This window comes from Gobio gobio (assembly GCF_949357685.1).
Source record: "Gobio gobio genome assembly, chromosome: 14".
Classification (NCBI taxonomy): domain Eukaryota; kingdom Metazoa; phylum Chordata; class Actinopteri; order Cypriniformes; family Gobionidae; genus Gobio; species Gobio gobio.
The window spans coordinates 33,555,218-33,573,183 of record NC_137107.1 but is presented as its reverse complement, the minus strand read 5'-3'; the positions used below and the strand labels follow the sequence as shown (position 1 = coordinate 33,573,183).

The 17,966-nt window shown below is 38.2% G+C and overlaps 1 protein-coding gene across 3 annotated transcripts in view; it reads right to left on the bottom strand.

The window, feature by feature from the left end:
• Positions 1 to 17,966, bottom strand: part of unc5da (unc-5 netrin receptor Da) — a 308,148-nt gene that overhangs the window by 56,168 nt on the left and 234,014 nt on the right. For all 3 annotated transcript variants that reach the window (XM_079835311.1, XM_079835312.1, XM_079835313.1), the window contains exons 5-8: positions 14,515 to 14,695; positions 8,159 to 8,326; positions 6,064 to 6,228; positions 1,458 to 1,493 (exon numbers count right to left, since the gene is read on the bottom strand). In XM_079835311.1, the coding sequence (XP_079691437.1) occupies positions 1,458 to 1,493; positions 6,064 to 6,228; positions 8,159 to 8,326; positions 14,515 to 14,695 (550 nt within the window). The remainder of the gene's footprint in view (positions 1 to 1,457; positions 1,494 to 6,063; positions 6,229 to 8,158; positions 8,327 to 14,514; positions 14,696 to 17,966) is intronic.

Sequence of the window (17,966 nt, the reverse complement as noted above, 5' to 3'; positions counted from 1 at the left end):
TCCTTATTCATTAGATATCACGCCTCCTCGCATACGGGCTTTGTGAAGAAAAACTATCTTACAAATTTTGAATCAGTGTATTGTTTTATGTGAATCAGTAGGCTCAATGGTTCTCACATCAGTTTGAAGCAAAAACTCTCGGCAAATACACACATTATTCAAAAGTCTTGTGAAGACATATCTATTGTGTGTTTTGAGGCCTTAATTTTAAAACAGCTTTTTCAAAAACCGTGCACAAACATTTTTCTCTCAAAAATTCAAGCATGTACATACATGTTGCTCCCATATTATGGAAGCCCAGTTTGTGCTGAATACAGTGTAATTACACTTTTGCCATTAATGTGTTTATAAGCAACTGAAAAAACACAAATGTCAGAGCATGTCAAAACTTCTAAAGGGCCCCAAAAGAGCTCAGACTCCAGAGGATAAAGGTCTTCTGAAGCGATGGGTTTGTGTAAGAAAAATATCCATATTTAAAACGTTACAAACTGTAATCTTTAACTTCTTTCACGAGAGACTGGCTTTCCAGCATATGACGTAGGGCGCTCTGGCGAGACTATGCTAGTTCTGGCGAGAACCAAGTTTTGTTTTGCTGTACCCTCTGCGCTTCCACGTTCGTCCACGCTCGTTTTTCTTACACAAACGCATGGCTTTGCTTCAGAAGGCCTTTATTAACCCCCTGGAGCCGTGTGGAGCACTTTTATGATGGGTAGATGCACTTTTATGGACTTCAAAACAGTAACAGCCATTCACTGCCATTATAAAACTTGGAAGAGCCAGGACATTTTTGAATATAACTCTGATTGTATTCGTCTGAAAGAAGAATGTCATATACAGCTAGGATGACTTGAGGGTGAGTCAATCATGGGCTAATTTTCATTTTTGGGTGAACTAACCCTTTAAGTAACTGGGTTAAGTTTACCGAGTTTTGTTTGGTAATGTTATAAACATGACGGGGACACTGACATTCCTCAAGCGAAAACCTGTCAAAGACGTTTAATCTTTGTGGTGCGTCATTGTCGAGTTAATGTGGCACCGTTTCAGTCATTGAGTCAGCACTCTGAAAGCCGTCTACAAAATGTCACAGACATAACTGGTTTTCCAGGTTGTTTCGAATGGCGTACTGGATGATTCATTGGAAACATAATTGACAGGACAACCCAATGTTGAACAATGTCAGTGTGGAAATGAGCTTATGTAAAGGTTGCAATTAGATTGTTTGTCATGCGTGACTCAGAATGATGATAACAGTAAAAGGGGTTAATTATACAGGCAAGATGAACAGAACGACAATATTAAGATGGATGATTGTGATGCAATGTGGCGTTATTACATCATGCTTCATATGCCTGTGAGCATATTCAAAAGTAATGCAATGCATGTAAATGAATTTTTTTAAAAAATCAAAGCGAAAAAGCAAAGAAACACAGATGAAAGTTGAAGAGTCAGTGTCTCACCTTGTGGAACTTTCACATCATGGAGCAGCTTCCTGTCTGCAGAAACAGACACGTATAACATGCTATGAGACGCACAAATGCTGCAATTTTCAGATGCTCATGCACACACAGGCATGTTTTTAAGTTGCAAGGATCCGTTGAGGATATAAAAAGCCCATTTAGTGTGATGATGCATGATCTGATCAAAGTTGCGCCATTGCGGAGAGTGAGAAGAAGCCTCCGAAATCCTCCAAGCTCTTTCAAAAAACGCATTTGGTGAATTATGTAGGAGGTAAATAACAAACGACACTGAATCAAACTGTCTAAACAAAGATTTACATATGTATGATGGTCAATGACAGGCATGTAATCTGGAATCACTGTCAAATCTTTTACACAAAATTACCACGTTCATACAGAAAGAAGGTGTGTGTGTGCATTAGTGTGCTGTGTTGTGTTTGTCCGTATTAGGTGTAGGAAATTGGTCTCTGATAGGGATGTCTATCACCGTTGGGCTTTAAACTCATCTGCAGAGGATGGCGAGGTGTACACCCTCCTCCCTCGGGGGGATGGAGGCAGGAAAGATTGATTAAAGAACTGTCAGGATGATGAGCGAGGAGGATTAAAACAGAAGATGTCTGCCTCTCCCAAGGAATTACAAAACGGCCTGTCAAGTGCTGCTCGTCTGAGGGTTTGACTGACTGGTTTCATTCAGGCGCTGACAGCCTTTCACAGAGCACTTGTCTCCACTGATCTAAACAAAAGTGAGATGATTTTTTTACTGCTCTTCTCTATGTCTGTGTTGCACTGAGGAAGTTGGAGGAGTTATAACAGAAAATCAGGAGCATATTGAGCCTCTTTAAACATTTTACCACCACACACGGCGTCATGTAATGTACAAAGCATTACACCATCTGTATGTCTTTTCATTAATGCTTCAAGGCAAAATGAAAAACCTTTTTTTCCTGTTTTAATCATTTCAGTCTAGTTTGGTTTGGTGGTGATGATGATGACGATGATGATGATGAAATCACTGAAGATGATGATGGTGATGGTGATAATGGAGATGACCGGCGATGATGATGATCAAGGTTGGGCAAGAATTCAAATATGATTTGAATTGGCAACACCACAAGTGGATTTTAATTTTTTAACACAACAAGTGGATTTTAATTTGTTAATCTATCTATCTATCTATCTATCTATCTATCTATCTATCTATCTATCTATCTATCTATCTATCTATCTATCTATCTATCTATCTATCTATCTATCTATCTATCTATCTATCTATCTATCTATCTATCTATCTATCTATCTATCTATCTATCTATCTATCTATCTATCTATCTATCTATCTATCTATCTATCTATCTATCTATCTATCTATCTATCTATCTATCTATCTATCTATCTATCTATCTATCTATCTATCTATCTATCTATCTATCTATCTATCTATCTATCTATCTATCTATCTATCTATCTATCTATCTATCTATCTATCTATCTATCTATCTATCTATCTATCTATCTATCTATCTATCTATCTATCTATCTATCTATCTATCTATCTATCTATCTATCTATCTATCTATCTATCTATCTATCTATCTATCTATCTATCTATCTATGCGTTTTAAAGCCTTGCCGGTGTCCTGACATTTCATCCTACCCGTCAGATTGTCCTACCAAGGCTTACTGCCCATGCCCACATCAATATTTTTTATTTTTATTTTTTATATTTACATTTTAAGGGTAGGTTTAGGGTAGGGATAGGTGTGGACACGGGCGTCGGAACCATTGTATATGGGTGGGACAAGACCCACCCACTTTTTACGATCAATGATATTGGACCCACTCACTTTTATCGTCTCTGACATTCAGCACATGTCTGTTTACCTACCCCTAATCGATAAACACTTATTATTAAACACATATTAGACGCTTTATTTCCACTTTTCTAATATTTTCTTAATTTGTATTGAAAATAAATGCCTTTCCGATTTGATATGTGATGGGAAAACGGAGAAGATTAATTTCGGCGAAAGCAGGACTTGAACCGCGGGTCGATTTATGTCAAAACTAGATGCCGTGCGTCTTACCCCTACACTACTATCGCTCTCAATGATATGGCGATTTACGTAATTTTGTCTTTCCGACCTATACGTTTACCAAGTAAAGCTGTATATTTGTACTTAAAGGGTTAGTTCACCCAAAAATGAAAATTCTGTAATTAATTACTCACCCTTATGTCGTTCGACACCCGTAAGACCTCCGTTCATATTCGGAACACAAATGAAGATATTTTTGTTGAAAGCTGATGGCTGAGAAAGGCTTCAGATAGGCCTCCATTGGCATTCAGTACACTTATACTCCCAAGACCGATAAAAGGCACTTAAAATGTCGTTACAAAGGCCATCTCACCACAGTGACTCTACAATAATCTTACGATGCGACGACAATAGTTTTTGTGCGCAAAAAAAAATCAAAATAACACCTTTATCCAGCTTGTTATTGCCTTCCGCGTGTGCCTCCACGACGCATGCGCGAGAATATGACGTAGTGCCGGGGTTCGGGAATCCATGAAATACACACTAAAGCCCCATTTTGAGCACTACGCCGAGACCTAAAGCACGATCAATGTAGAATCCAACAGCTTAGACACGCGCGTCTTCCTCTGCTCGTAAACAAATCGCTTCTGGGTCATCTGTCCGAACGCCGGATCTGCGTCATATTCTCGCGCATGCGTCGTGGAGGCACACACGGAAGGCAGTATAACAACAAGTTGGAAAAAGGTGTTATTTTGATTTTTTTTGCGCACAAAAACTATTGTCGTCGCATCGGAAGATTATTGTAGAGTCACTGTGGTGAGATGGACTTTGTAACGACATTTTTAGTGCCTTTTATCGGTCTTGGGAGTGTAAGTGTACTGAATGCCAATGGAGGCCTATCTGAAGCCTTTCTCAGCCATCAGCTTTCAACAAAAATATCTTCATTTGTGTTCCGAATATGAACGGAGGTCTTACGGGTGTCGAACGACATAAGGGTGAGTAATTAATGACAGAATTTTCATTTTTGGGTGAACTAACCCTTTAATGTAATTGCCATCTATTCCAGTAAAAAAATTCTGAGGACCCACCCACATTTTTTTTGCTTCCGACGCCCATGGGTGTGGATATTAATGGATATTAATAAAGCAAATCACATTAATATGATTCTTGTAGCACAATCTGATAGGTAGCATTTTTTGCTGTCGAATTGTGCTACCTACTGTTTTAATGGGAGGTAGCAAAATCTGACAAGGTAGGACAAATCGACAGAACACCACTATGCGCGGTTTTGACGCTTGTCAAACACGTGATTACTGGACTAAGTCGTCTTACTGTGCTAATACTGTCAAATACACACAAGGTTTACATAAACACAGTCAGTTATGTCTAAAGTGAAAGTAAAATCGGCGCGTGTCTGTAGTAGATGCACGCAGGTCTTACATTGACAACAGCACAGTAGTCACGCGGTCCTTAAAGGGACAGTTCACCTATAAAATTATGTCATTATTTACTCACTCTAATATTGTTCCAAACCTGTATTCATTTCTCATTTTTGAGTGAACTATCCATTTAATGTTAATACAACAACAAAAGACAAAGAGAAAACCACTCACTGCTCTTGACTGAAAAACTAAGACAGTAGCATCAGTGTATATTTTATAGTGAAGTCTATGTAGTGTTTTATTTTTACATTTATTCATTCAATTTCATACTTAAATGCTGTACAGCTCTGAGCTGCCAGTGTAAGTCTTTACATATATATTTTTTATATTATACAATACACTAGGAATGTGTACAAGGTTTTTTTTTAAGTAAAGTTTTAAGTTTAAGTAAGGTTTTTCAATTCTTTTAAGTAAAATAAAGAAAGAGTATTGCAATGAAAAAATAGTCTTTTTTCTCCTTAACCTCTTGCTGTTCCTGTCGCTTAAAATAGAATAGCAAAAAACTGATTTGACAAGCCATCAGAACCGAACCGAACCGAACCGAAAACCGTGGTTAAAAACCGAGGTATGTATTGAACCATGGACTAACTGTATTGTTGCATCCCTACTATCTATCTATCTATCTATCTATCTATCTATCTATCTATCTATCTATCTATCTATCTATCTATCTATCTATCTATCTATCTATCTATCTATCTATCTATCTATCTATCTATCTATCTATCTATCTATCTATCTATCTATCTATCTATCTATCTATCTATCTATCTATCTATCTATCTATCTATCTATCTATCTATCTATCTATCTATCTATCTATCTATCTATCTATCTATCTATCTATCCACGAACCCACACACCCACCCATATACTGTATATATAATTCTACTTTTCTACTTTTTCAAATTTAAATTCAAACTGCAATTCTGCATCCTTTTTTGACTTCAATTGAATTTCCAAATTACATTTAGGATTTATAAAGCTTTTTCAATTCAGTTCTAAATGTTGCACAATTTGGTGGTGAAAGGAGTGGTGAAAATTATAGAGATGATAGTAATGATTATGATGATGATGATGATGATGATGATGATGATGATGATGGCAACAATGATTGTGACAATTACCCACCTTGAATGCAGAGGTCTCCGGTGCAGTTGTCCGTGTCTAGGGCAGCTCCATCACACAGTCTGCCACCATGTTTTGGCTCTGGGTCTGTACACTCTCTAGTGCGTTGCCTCTCACATTCAGAACTACACACAGACCACATAGTCCACTCGGACCAGCCACCATCCACTGTCACACACACACACACACACACACACACACACACACACACACACAAACACAAACACAAATTTAAACATTTTCATAAGCGTACAAAAAAGTTTAATATGCACAGTTTGCAACTAAAAAACTGGAATTCATACTTCCTCTCAGAACAATCTTGTGTATCTGATACAAACTTTCTCTCAGAATGGTCACTCATTTTGTTCCTCTCTCTGCAGGTGGTGTTCCTATACTTCCAGGATTTTCCCGCTCATGGTTTGTCTCTGACAAAAGCAAAAGACAATTTACTTTTGTCTTGTTCCATCAGGCTTTCCCCTTTACCCTAACGACTCCATGGGCTGCTGGTGTTTCCTCTGCGGCTAATCTAAATGCAAATGCTGTTTTTGTGTGTCTGTTGAGTGGGATACCGGGATTGAGCTGGGCTGGAGAGCGAGATTAAATTTTTCCGTGGCAGATCGACTGGTGCCCTCCTCAGATAACTTTTCCCCCAACATGACTAGTGTTTCCCATGTGTTTGGTGCTTCCAATGAAACCATAAATTTAGTCAGCATAAGAGCTCTTGAGGACCCGGCGACTGATAACTCTCTTCTTCTGCGCCTCTCTCTCACTCCATCCATCAGGTTTCTCTTTCTGTAAATGTATGGAATTTGGTAATCCAGATTTTCTCTTAGTGCCACATCTCTGTCACATACACACGCTCTCTTTAACTTGTCTTTATGAATTTCTTTCATCCCCATTTATCTGTCTCGCTCCATCTCTCTTGTTCGCTACGAGAAGCACTGCATTTCGCTTTAGACAGTAAACAGGAAATCTGTGAGAATGACAGCACCACATTAACAGAACGTAGACACATTTCAAATGTAAAACTCGAGAGGCGTCAGTCACTGAGGTCAATTCAAACGCAGCACATACTGTCTTGTTCGTGCTTTATATGCAGCCTCCCAGACAGATGGATTAGCTATCAATTTGTTCAGAAAGCATGTTTAATTAACAAGCCATAGCAGTGAGACATGTTCACGTAGCCTGACTGACCAGCCTTGAACTGTTGAATCTGCTGGCAAAATGCACTTCTGGGTTTTCAAGAACAAAGAGCTGAAGAGAAAAGAGTGCATTTAATGCAGCTACTGTAAAAACATATACCAGTATTGATGAGTACATGAGTACCAGACTTCATAATTATACACTTTAAATCATATAGGGAATTTTTTTTTATCAGGCATGTTTTTTAAAAAAGGCATCTTTTTATCTTAAAACTAATTTACTGAAACAGAACTAAAATAAATAAATAAATTCCTTTTAAATATTGAAATTAAAATATAAATATTTTTGTTTTTTAGTTTATTTATTTAATTAAAATTTTTTTTGAAAGAAATTAAGGCTTTTATTCAGCAAGTACACATTAAATAATAAAAAAATGTATACAATTATAAATTAAATTAAACATAGTAAAACATTTATAATGCTACAACATATTTCTGTTTTAAATAAATGCTGTTTCTATTCATCATAAATCTTGAAAAAAAAACAAATCCACAAAAATATTTGAGTTTTTAACTTTTTTGTTTGTATTTTGATCAAACAGCTTTAGTGAGCATACGATATTTCTTTCAAAAAACAATTAAAACATCTTAATGGCCGCAAACTTTTGAACATATATATGTATTACAATTTCTTAAATACATTACATTCTGATAAGATTTGAATAAGAGTAATGCCTAATATTTCGGTGAACGAGTTCAGTAACAATTCAGCAAGAGAGTGAATCGGCAGACCGATTCACAACAGTAACAAAAGAACCGGCTTATAAGACTAATTCGATTTGTCTACAAATCAGGTTGTGTTGTATACATTGAGGACAATGTAAAAGAAAGATTTGTTTTTGAGATACCTAGTTCTTATCACATTCTCATTGGCATACTTGTTTTGTGTCTCTAACCTGGGCAGGGAGAGGAGCAGGTGCTCTTCTGAACAGACATTCCCTCACAGAAAGCCCCTCCATTTAGTGGAGCGGGGTTGGTGCAGGTTCGTGTTCGCTTCTGAACTCCTCTTCCACAGCGGACGTTACACTCGGACCAGTCCGTCCAGGATGACCACCCCCCATTCACTGACAAAGAGAGAAAAAAGACTGAATTAGTTTACTACATTGTTTACTGCATTACTGCATCGCCACAGTGTGGCCCTGCACAGCCTATTGGAAATCAAATGGGGTTGTTTTTTCAGGGGTTGGGTGTGGCCATTTAGTTCCAGTGAAAGGAACTCTTAATGCTTCAGCATACCAAGACATTTTGGACAATTTTATGCTCCCAACTTTGTGGGAAAAGTTTGGGGATGGGTTGGGGATGGCCCCTTCCTGTTCCAACAAGACTGCGCATCAGTGCACAAAGCAAGGTCCATAAAGACATGGATGAGCGAGTTTGGTGTGGAGGAACTTGACTGGCCTGCACAGAGTCCTGACCTCAACCCGATAGAACACCTTTGGGATGAATTAGAGCGGAGACTGCAAGCCAGGCCTTCTCGTCCAACATCAGCGCATGACCTCACAAATGCACTTCTAGAAGAATGGTCAAAAATCCCCATAAACACACTCCTAAACCTTGTGGAAAGCCTTCCCAGAAGAGTTGAAGCTGTTATAGCTGCAAAGGGTGGGCCAACTCCATATTAAACCCTCCGGATTAAGAATAGGATGTCATTAAAGCTCATGTGCATGTAAAGGCAGGTGTCCAAAAACTTTCGGCAATATAGTGTATGTTTATCAAATGTTTGCATACAAATATAATCTCAAAATGAAATTGATGCTTTCTAGATGCAAACAATTTTGCAGATGTCTCTGCAATCTATGTATACATACATGCTACGCGGCTAAAACGTCACACTGTTGTATGTAATACTCCATCTAATCAACGCAGAAGTGACTTGATCATGTAATTGGTACATGGAAGAGATTCAAACTGAATTATCCAGATAGATGCCAATCCGTAAGATTTGATAAACATGTCTTGGACACGCACTAATAGCCACGCCGAGGACTTAATGAGAAATACAAATGAGATTCTCATGAATGAATGAAGCGGACATATGAAGGACATGAAAATATGAAAATAACCAATGGCGCTGGTTTCAAATTAACATAATTTTTTTTTTTTTGAGCTACTGCTAAAACATCATATTCTGTTTATTAATTGTGCACTATTGAGGGTACAACTCCCCTCCAAAAAAGTTGACGTACGCCGAATATAACACTTGAAGTGCGTTAGTTAATTTCCCTTCTCTTAACCAGTGCATCATCTCATTTACACTGCAAAACGAACATGATAAAAACCAACAAACAATGCATTCCCTTAGATAAAAATCACACAAGTGAATTATCGAGTGTCTGCTAAACCTTAGGGACTGCTGGGAGTCATGTTAAATGGTAGATGCTACGCTAGCAGCTAAACATTAATTGCGGATCAGTTAGCTAGAGCTCAATCAGTGCTGTCTGCTTCTGACAGCTCATGTCAAAGCTTTTCAATGTGTTTAATCAAGCCTCTAAAAACTGCCAGCTTCAGCCCTCATCTGTGACTGACTCTCAGAAGGCACGCAGAGGGAGAGAGAGAGCGCACCATATTACCTTACTATCAAAATATTGAGGATAAAACACTAGGAGACCACGTCAATTAGGCTAATGGAGCCTGAACCATGGCAATGTGGCCACACAGGGAGCGTTAGAATCATTAACTCATTATATATGTTGACAAAAATAGATAATCGAACCCATACCGGGCGTCTAAGTGATGGCCTCACGCAGACACAGGTCTGGAGAAATGATGAAATGGTGTATTTCTACATTACGTCTCGCTTGATGAATTATTGAAGATTTGAAAAACGAGGGTGCTGTGTCATGGGTCGTGATTTATAGGTGATCGTTTTTTTTGTAAACTGTTAGACTGAAGGTCGGTGTAGGTGAGTAAATAGATGGACAGCGCCATTCTGCAGCATGTCAAACGTTCACACATTCCAAGAGATCCAGATGTTTAAATGAAACTTTTCTGGAACTTGCACTCAAAATCTAGCAGGTTCCTTTTATCGCTCTGATATCCCATGTGCACTGCAATTCTTCACTGTTTGTGTCAATCCGCCTGTCTGTGTTTGCAATTTCTAGACAGACTGTCAGTCTGTGTTAGTGGTAGGGATTTTTTCATTCCTTCTGCATGCTACATTGTTACACCAGTAGGTGGCGACAAGTGTCACTGTTTAGGTGTGAGTTAAAGGGCACCAATTATGCCCCTTTTCACAAGATTTAATATAAGTCTCAGGTGTCCCTAGAGTGTGTTTGTGAAAATACCTAACAGATCACTTAATATACCATTTTGAAAATGCCAATTTTTGGGTTTGAGAAAAATGAGCTGTTTTCTGTGTGTCTCCTTTAAATGCAAATGAGCTGCACAGAGGGCGGAGCCTTCACAGCTCGTGAACACGCGAATGAAAACTGAAGCATGATATCTGTTTGTTTTGATTGGTCATCTCTATCGCAGACACGCTCATGTGACATTGCAGTTCTTCACCATTATGAAATATTATCATCTGCATGTGTTTTAAAGCCTTATCACTCTCAACTTGAGCACACACACCCGACGCATGCGCACAGAGAGCGGGATGTCGGCACGTCCGTAAGTAGGCTATTAAACTAGTCTAAACTTGTTCTCTTTCATGTGTTATTGCGATTAAACTGTCAAATGTGACCACACAAAGTTCACATGAAAACAGTTGATTATGTCTGTGCACACGCAGACAGTAAAGAAATCACGTATGTATGTTAGATCTGTGTACTAAAGTGAAAGCAGTGTAATATACAGTACCTACTGCTATATCTGATGTTAATATGAATCAAACAACAGAAGAACAACAGAAAATCACTCACTGCTCTTGACTGAATAACTTTAGTAGCTTTATTAAGAACACATTTCTTACTTGAATGCTGCTTTTAATGCTCTGGCGAGGAAATAAACATGGCGGACTGTGTACAGCTCTCTGAGGGCGGGGTCTATGCTAATACGGCAGTGTCCATCAACACTCGTGGGCGGGGCCTGTGAAATGACACTGCTTATGATTTATGTCAGGGATGTCCAATCCTGCTCCTGGAGGGCCACTGTCCTGCAGAGTTTAGCTCCAACCCCAATTAAACACACCTGTACCAGCTAATCAGTGTCTTACTAGGCATACTAGAAACTTCCAGACAGGTGTTGAGGCAAGTTGGAGCTAAACTCTGCAGGACAGTGGCCCTCAGGACCGACATTGGACACCCCTGATTTATGTGGATTTAAAAAAAAGAGTCGGAGGATTTTTACCATTATAGGGTGGTTGTGTAAACACACTGCCAACACACATTTATGTTCAAAAAAGTGATTTTTGCATAATAGGTGCCCTTTAATGATTCACTCCATATAAAAATATTTATGCTAATTAATTCAGTAACAATAGAAGTGGCTGCTTATATGAGTTAATGTTTTTAAAATGAACCATTTGAGTGAATGATTTGATGACTTATTCATAAAGACAGTCACTTGTTGTGTTTCTGACTTAAGTACTTTTGAACAAATCGGGGATGAATGATTCAGGGACACATTTATAAAACAGTAGTTGCATCTGAATATGCAAACTTACTACAGATTACAATAGGCGCAAAAAACAGTATTTGAGTAGTAGTAGTGAGTAGTATGTCTGAATTCACAGTCATAAAACAATAGGCAAAAAAGGCAGGGACGCCCTACTACTTCCAGCAAGATTCTGACTTGTGCATCTGATGGACAGTTTACTATCCCATGCAATCACGGGTCAACTGATGCTGGTAGGTCACACAACAATGAAAACATGGTGAATACATTCATACTACACACAATTATACTATATAGACCATACTTTTTTAGAGGTCGAAGTAATTACTTCAAAACGCAGAGACTATGCAATTTCGGACTCGGCTAATCACTTGTTTTGTTCCTGAATGAATCAGAGTTTCAAAACGAAGTGGTTGTGAATGATTCAGAGACTCATTCATAAAGACAGTCACTTGTTTTGTTCCTGAATGAATCAGGGTTTCTGAAAGAATCGTTTGTGAATGATGACTCGCTGCTTTTGTCTCATTTCGAAGGCTGCATACCTCATTGAGGAGGTCTCATTTCAGAAAAGTAAGCATTATAAATTGTCTTCTTCCTTGTTAGGCTTAAATTATTATAATTCCTTTCTTACATTGGAATGTAAAATGTTCTGAAAGCTGACAAGCTCCACAGCTTTCAAAATGAGACTTGTTTTTTTTTTCTCTTAATAATAAGTGTTTCTGAAAGAATCGGTTGTGAATGATTCAATGACTCATCCATAAAGACAATCACTTGTTTTGTTCCTGAATGAATCAGTGTTTTTGAACAAATCTGTTATGAATGATTCAGCATCTATGTAACATGCAGAATAAGTCACATAAAAACACTTTTTACAATAAAATGTATTAAAGGTGCAATAGGTGAATGTTTTGTAGAGGGGGGTCAAACTGACAATTTTCAAAATGTAAAATTTTTGGAGTCAGATTACAGGGGTAAAAATTACTGTAGAAAGATGACAGCATTATTATTGTATTTTTACACAGAGATTGCTAGGTCTATTAGTAAAATCTGTTGACTTTAGCAATATTAGTTGCCTTATATGCCAACAGTGAAAGTTCATAAAAGGGAAAAAGCACTTTGCCTGAAGTCTGCATGCCTAACTTAAGATATCTAATATCCTTTTAGATTCTAATTCTTAAAAAATAAGTAAATGGTAAATTGTACACATTTTCAATGGTTGCAACTAATAATGTTGAAACTTGAATTCTATATCAATACAATTGCATAACTCTGAGACTGCCAAAAATACTATTCTTTTCCAATGTTTGTGTGCCTATAACTCTAAAAGCTTTTGGTGCTTGAAACTTTATTGGCTACTTTGTGTTTCAATAATGGGATCCAAGGTTAAGAATATGCTACAAGTTACTTCAATGTAAAATGTTTTTCTCTATTTAACAACATTAACTTACAGTACTATTGAAAGACGACTTCCCTTTTTGATCAGGTAGATCACATGTTTTCTTGCGTGGCTGGACGTTGGACTCACGAACAATAATCACGTTGTTTGCATTCGTCAAAACTGATTTGCCGAACTCAACGCGGACAGTAATAGGGGTTTACCATTAACGCGAGTCACACTCACTGTGAAGCGAGAGTGATCAGCTGGCAGATGTTTCTACTTGGTCTTAAAGCCTTCCGCAATGGCTGTGTTCGCAAATCAAACAATAATTTGTCACAAAGGAATGATTAATTTTCAATTTAGAGTGTTATTTGTATGGTCTTGACTGTAGCGTTACAGCTGTCGTCGGTGATCTACCCAAGTGTCGTGTATCAGACAGTGGTTAGATCAGCATAGCAGTCACTAAACGGGACAAGGGAGGTCACGTACGGGACAAATTAATTAGGACCAATACGGGCCGTCCCGGCTAATACGGGACAGTTGGTAACCCTATCCCTGTCAGTCAACCCGTGTTTGCATACCACTGTGCAGCCTGTTCACGCAGACATCACACTACATCATCCGGTTGTTAAGTCTGACCTCGGACGGCAGAGCTTCCGGGTCCAAACGCTGGTATCTCATACCACAAGAAAAACAACAAACGGTGCTAATACATACACACAATGTGGTGTAATACTACCAAAAAATATATAATCATAAACTTTATCTCCATACCAAAATTCCAGACGGCCAGACAGTGATTCATCTTTTATAAATTGTTAAAATATTAATGTGTTCTCGCTGTGAGCAGAGAGGAGACTGTTGTGTAGACTGTAAGTATTTAAAATGTTTAACTTTTTAAAATGTTTGATGTTTAATATGAATAAATAGTGCTCATAAACGGCCGTCGATGGCATTCTCAAGTGAAACGCGTTGAGGCTTGGACCCAGAACAAGCGGATAGTTCACGTATGCTGTGCGGACAGAGCAAGAATGGAAGGCAAACAGCTGCTTACGTTTGTTAGAACTGTTTGTACTGTAACGTTTTCTCACCGGTAAATCACAAATGATGAAATCCAATAACGTTGTCTCTGGTAGTCTCGTTTCTGGTCTGTGCGCGTTCATGTGTTTTGGAGGAAGCGGGGCTTTGGACGGCATTTGCAGGGAGGATGGGATTGTATGCTTTCAATGCTAGCAGGCTAAAGTTAGCATTTTCTAGATGACCTATTCCACCATTAACTAATAACCAAAAAGATATTCTAAAGAAAATATGTTTCCTTACCAAACACAATGACAGTTGCCGTGGCACTACGTCTCCTAGCAACAATGTTGCTGGCCAGGCAGGTGTAATTTCCAGAGTCGGACAGTCTTGCTTCATTGATGATCAAGTTGTGGTCAGCTCGAGTGTCGATATTGATGTCTTCAATAGAACTCACCAGCTCTTCATTCTTCAGCCACTCAACCTGCAAAAAGAGGCAGATTTGACAGGTCAAAACATGCCTTTGTGAGTAAATCCAGATGCTTTATTGCAAGTTTACTGTCAATCAAACTACCAGAGAAGCAACGCAACTGCGAGACCACAAGCAAAACGCATCCCCCTGTCTTGGAAACAATCTACAATTTTCACGAGGAGGCTGTAGAGGTTGAGTTACCATTTTTTGCTAACCTTTTCTTGAACTTCACAAACCAGCATGAAGCCGTTCCTGACAGCCTATCTGAAGCAAACATCGCCCCCACATCAGCTCAGCCAATTAAAGTGAAGAAACATTGTCAAATAAGACACAAGCTGTATCAGTGCAACAGCAAGCATTTCACAATGACCTCTGAGTGACCCATCACAGACTGACAGCGCAATAAGATAGATGTGTATTCTCTCAGGTGCTCTGCATAGTCACGTTCAACCCTGTCGCCTTGGCTGGATCGCAGGTCACAGATTTCAGTTTGAGGTGACTGCAAGGTCAAGCCCAGCCTAGTGTTATTTATTCAGCTCTGATGTTTGACGGTCTGATTCATTAGGATTTACAAACGTAGCAATGGCGTGACGACGCACCCTCCTCGCATGGCTGGTCGTGTAAATTGCAATCGTTTGGCAACAGCCACCAGTTCTAAGTCGGTCCAGAGGGGCGGCAGTCGTCAGGGCATGGGGACGTGGGTTGATTTATGTCACTGTGCGTTTGCAGATTAAAAACACAGCACGCCCCTTGGGAATCTCTGTTTGTGTGTAAAGTTCTCGCCCTCTGCGCTGGAATGCCACGGCAGCAAACACGCATGTGGGGCGAGTAAAATTGCTCGACTCTCTCTCTCTAAAGCCTAGAAGAATAATGAAGGGAGGAAAATCAATATATCAGCCATCAGATTGTCATGAGTGAGAGATTTCTCTCTCTCTTTCTCATCTTCGTGATGGCCGGAGAGAACTCTTTCATCATATGCTTTTAATTTCACTCTTTTCTCCGTTCCAGTCCAGAGCTCCCAGAACGGCGGTGACTGCATCTGTCCTTTTTTTTTTTCCTCTCTCTCTCTCTCTCCTTCCCTCCCTTCTGTGTTTATGGTTGGACCTCAAAAGCTAATCCAGTCATGTAGCTTCTTTGACTCCATAAAGCTTATTCGCTCTAGTTTAAAAACATCACAGACCTTTCAGCAACTAAAGTACACCAGGGAAGGCAAAGACCCTAAAAAAAAGGCTATACAAGGGAATTTAACATCTAAAGGGATCAAATAAACAGCTGTTTTAATACATTTTATAACACGGCTCCGTGGAATGCTTGATTTTGATTGGTCAATCGCACCATCCAGCGGTATGTCATTCCCATAAAACAACCAGTAAAATTTGATAACATACAGTAGGCTCATCCGGGTAACTAAAGTCTGCGCTATATGCTTGCTAAGAAAGTTTTTTCTTCATGGAAGTTTTGTGTTTGTTGAGCTAAAAAAAATATAAAAACTCAAATCAATATTTTGTGTATTATGGTCATCCGGCTATCGCACTCTCGTTGTGCTGCTTAATATTTTGAACTGTGATACTTTTTTTTTTTTCAGGATTCTTTAATAAATGCATAGCATATATGTGACCCTGGACCACAAAACCATCATAAGGGTCATTTTTTTTTAAATCGAGATGTATACATCATCTGAAAGCTGAAAAAATACTCTTTCCATTGATGTATGGTTTGTTAGGATATGACAATATTTGGCCAAGATACAACTATTTGAAAATCTGGAATCTGAGGGTGCAAAAAAACTTAAATATTGAGAAAATCGCCTTTAAAGTTGTCCAAATGAAGTCCTTAGCACGGCATATTCATACTAATAATATTTTTTTATATATATTTACGGAAATGTACAAAATATCTTCATGAAACATGATCTTTACTTAATATCCTAATGATTTTTGGCATAAAAGAAAAAAATATAATTTTGACCCATACAATGTATTGTTGGCTATGCCACAAATATGCGACTTATGACTGGTTTTGTGGTCCAGGGTCACATATAACTACATATTTTTTGTGTGTAATATTGTATATAAACAATATACAAATATAACCCAGCGATTGGGTTGTTTTAATCCAGAAATTGGGTTGTTTTAAGCAAACATTTAACCCAACCGCTGGGTTAAAACAACCCAATTGCTGGGTTAGTCCATTTTCAACCCAACTTGGGTTATTTTTAACCCAGCAGTTTTTAGAGTGTATGCTAAAGAATATCCTCAAAAACATGAAACCTTAATTACACTTACTAAAAATAGCTAATACTTCATTACTTCATAACATTTAAGTCAATACATAAAATGTATTAAAAATCTATGAAAAAAATGTGAAATGTATGAAAGACACAGACAAATAGTGTAAAAAAATTAACGCTGCTGTTCATTTTCATACTCCTTTAATAAGTAAACTGACCAATAAGTATGATGTCATTGTTTTCAACATAAATGTCGACCCAAATGTGCCTGCAAAAGGGAGAACAAAATTGCTTGTGTTTGAAATGCAACAGGTAAAAAGAGCGACTTTCTATTTAAGTCCAAATTAAAAAAAAAAAAGTTATTGAAGCACCTCAAAACAAGTGTAAAAATTGAAAGACATCAAGGCCGTATATAAATCGATGTGAGAAGGTGGAACAGGGCTTTTCATTAATTTATAAATGTGTTTTATTGTTCATAGCCTGTAGAAGGAACAGCATGATTTGTTCCTTTTGTTTACCATGCTAGAGTTAGTGAATGGAAAGATTACACTGTGGAGTTAATTATCAAGATTATTATAAGACTATTATACCATTATATTATAATATCAGAGGGAGATCATCCGTGTACAGGATCAAAATTATCAGCAAAATGAAATATGATAATAAAACCTACTACAATCATTTATTGGTTTATTGCGTATCAATATTAATTGACATATCTGTTTATCCTTGAAATTCCCTCACAGACTATCATGATGTGCATTTAACCCTCTGTTACCAGATCAAAAGCACCACAGATAGCCTGTATTTTTTAACCTCCAAACACTCTCTCACGAGGATCCGTATTACTTGTTATCTAAACTCTTTCATTTTCTTTCTAATTATTTCCCTATCTGAGACCTAATCTAAAGCTTTTCCTCTATCAATGCCTCCATCTCCTTTATAAGAGTCTGTTGGGGGGAAATTCTCTCTCATTCTGTACGAGTGTGTGCATTTTGTATTCAAATCGCAGCCTGTTTCTGGGTCTGCTTTGGGCCTCTGGGGGGGAAGTGT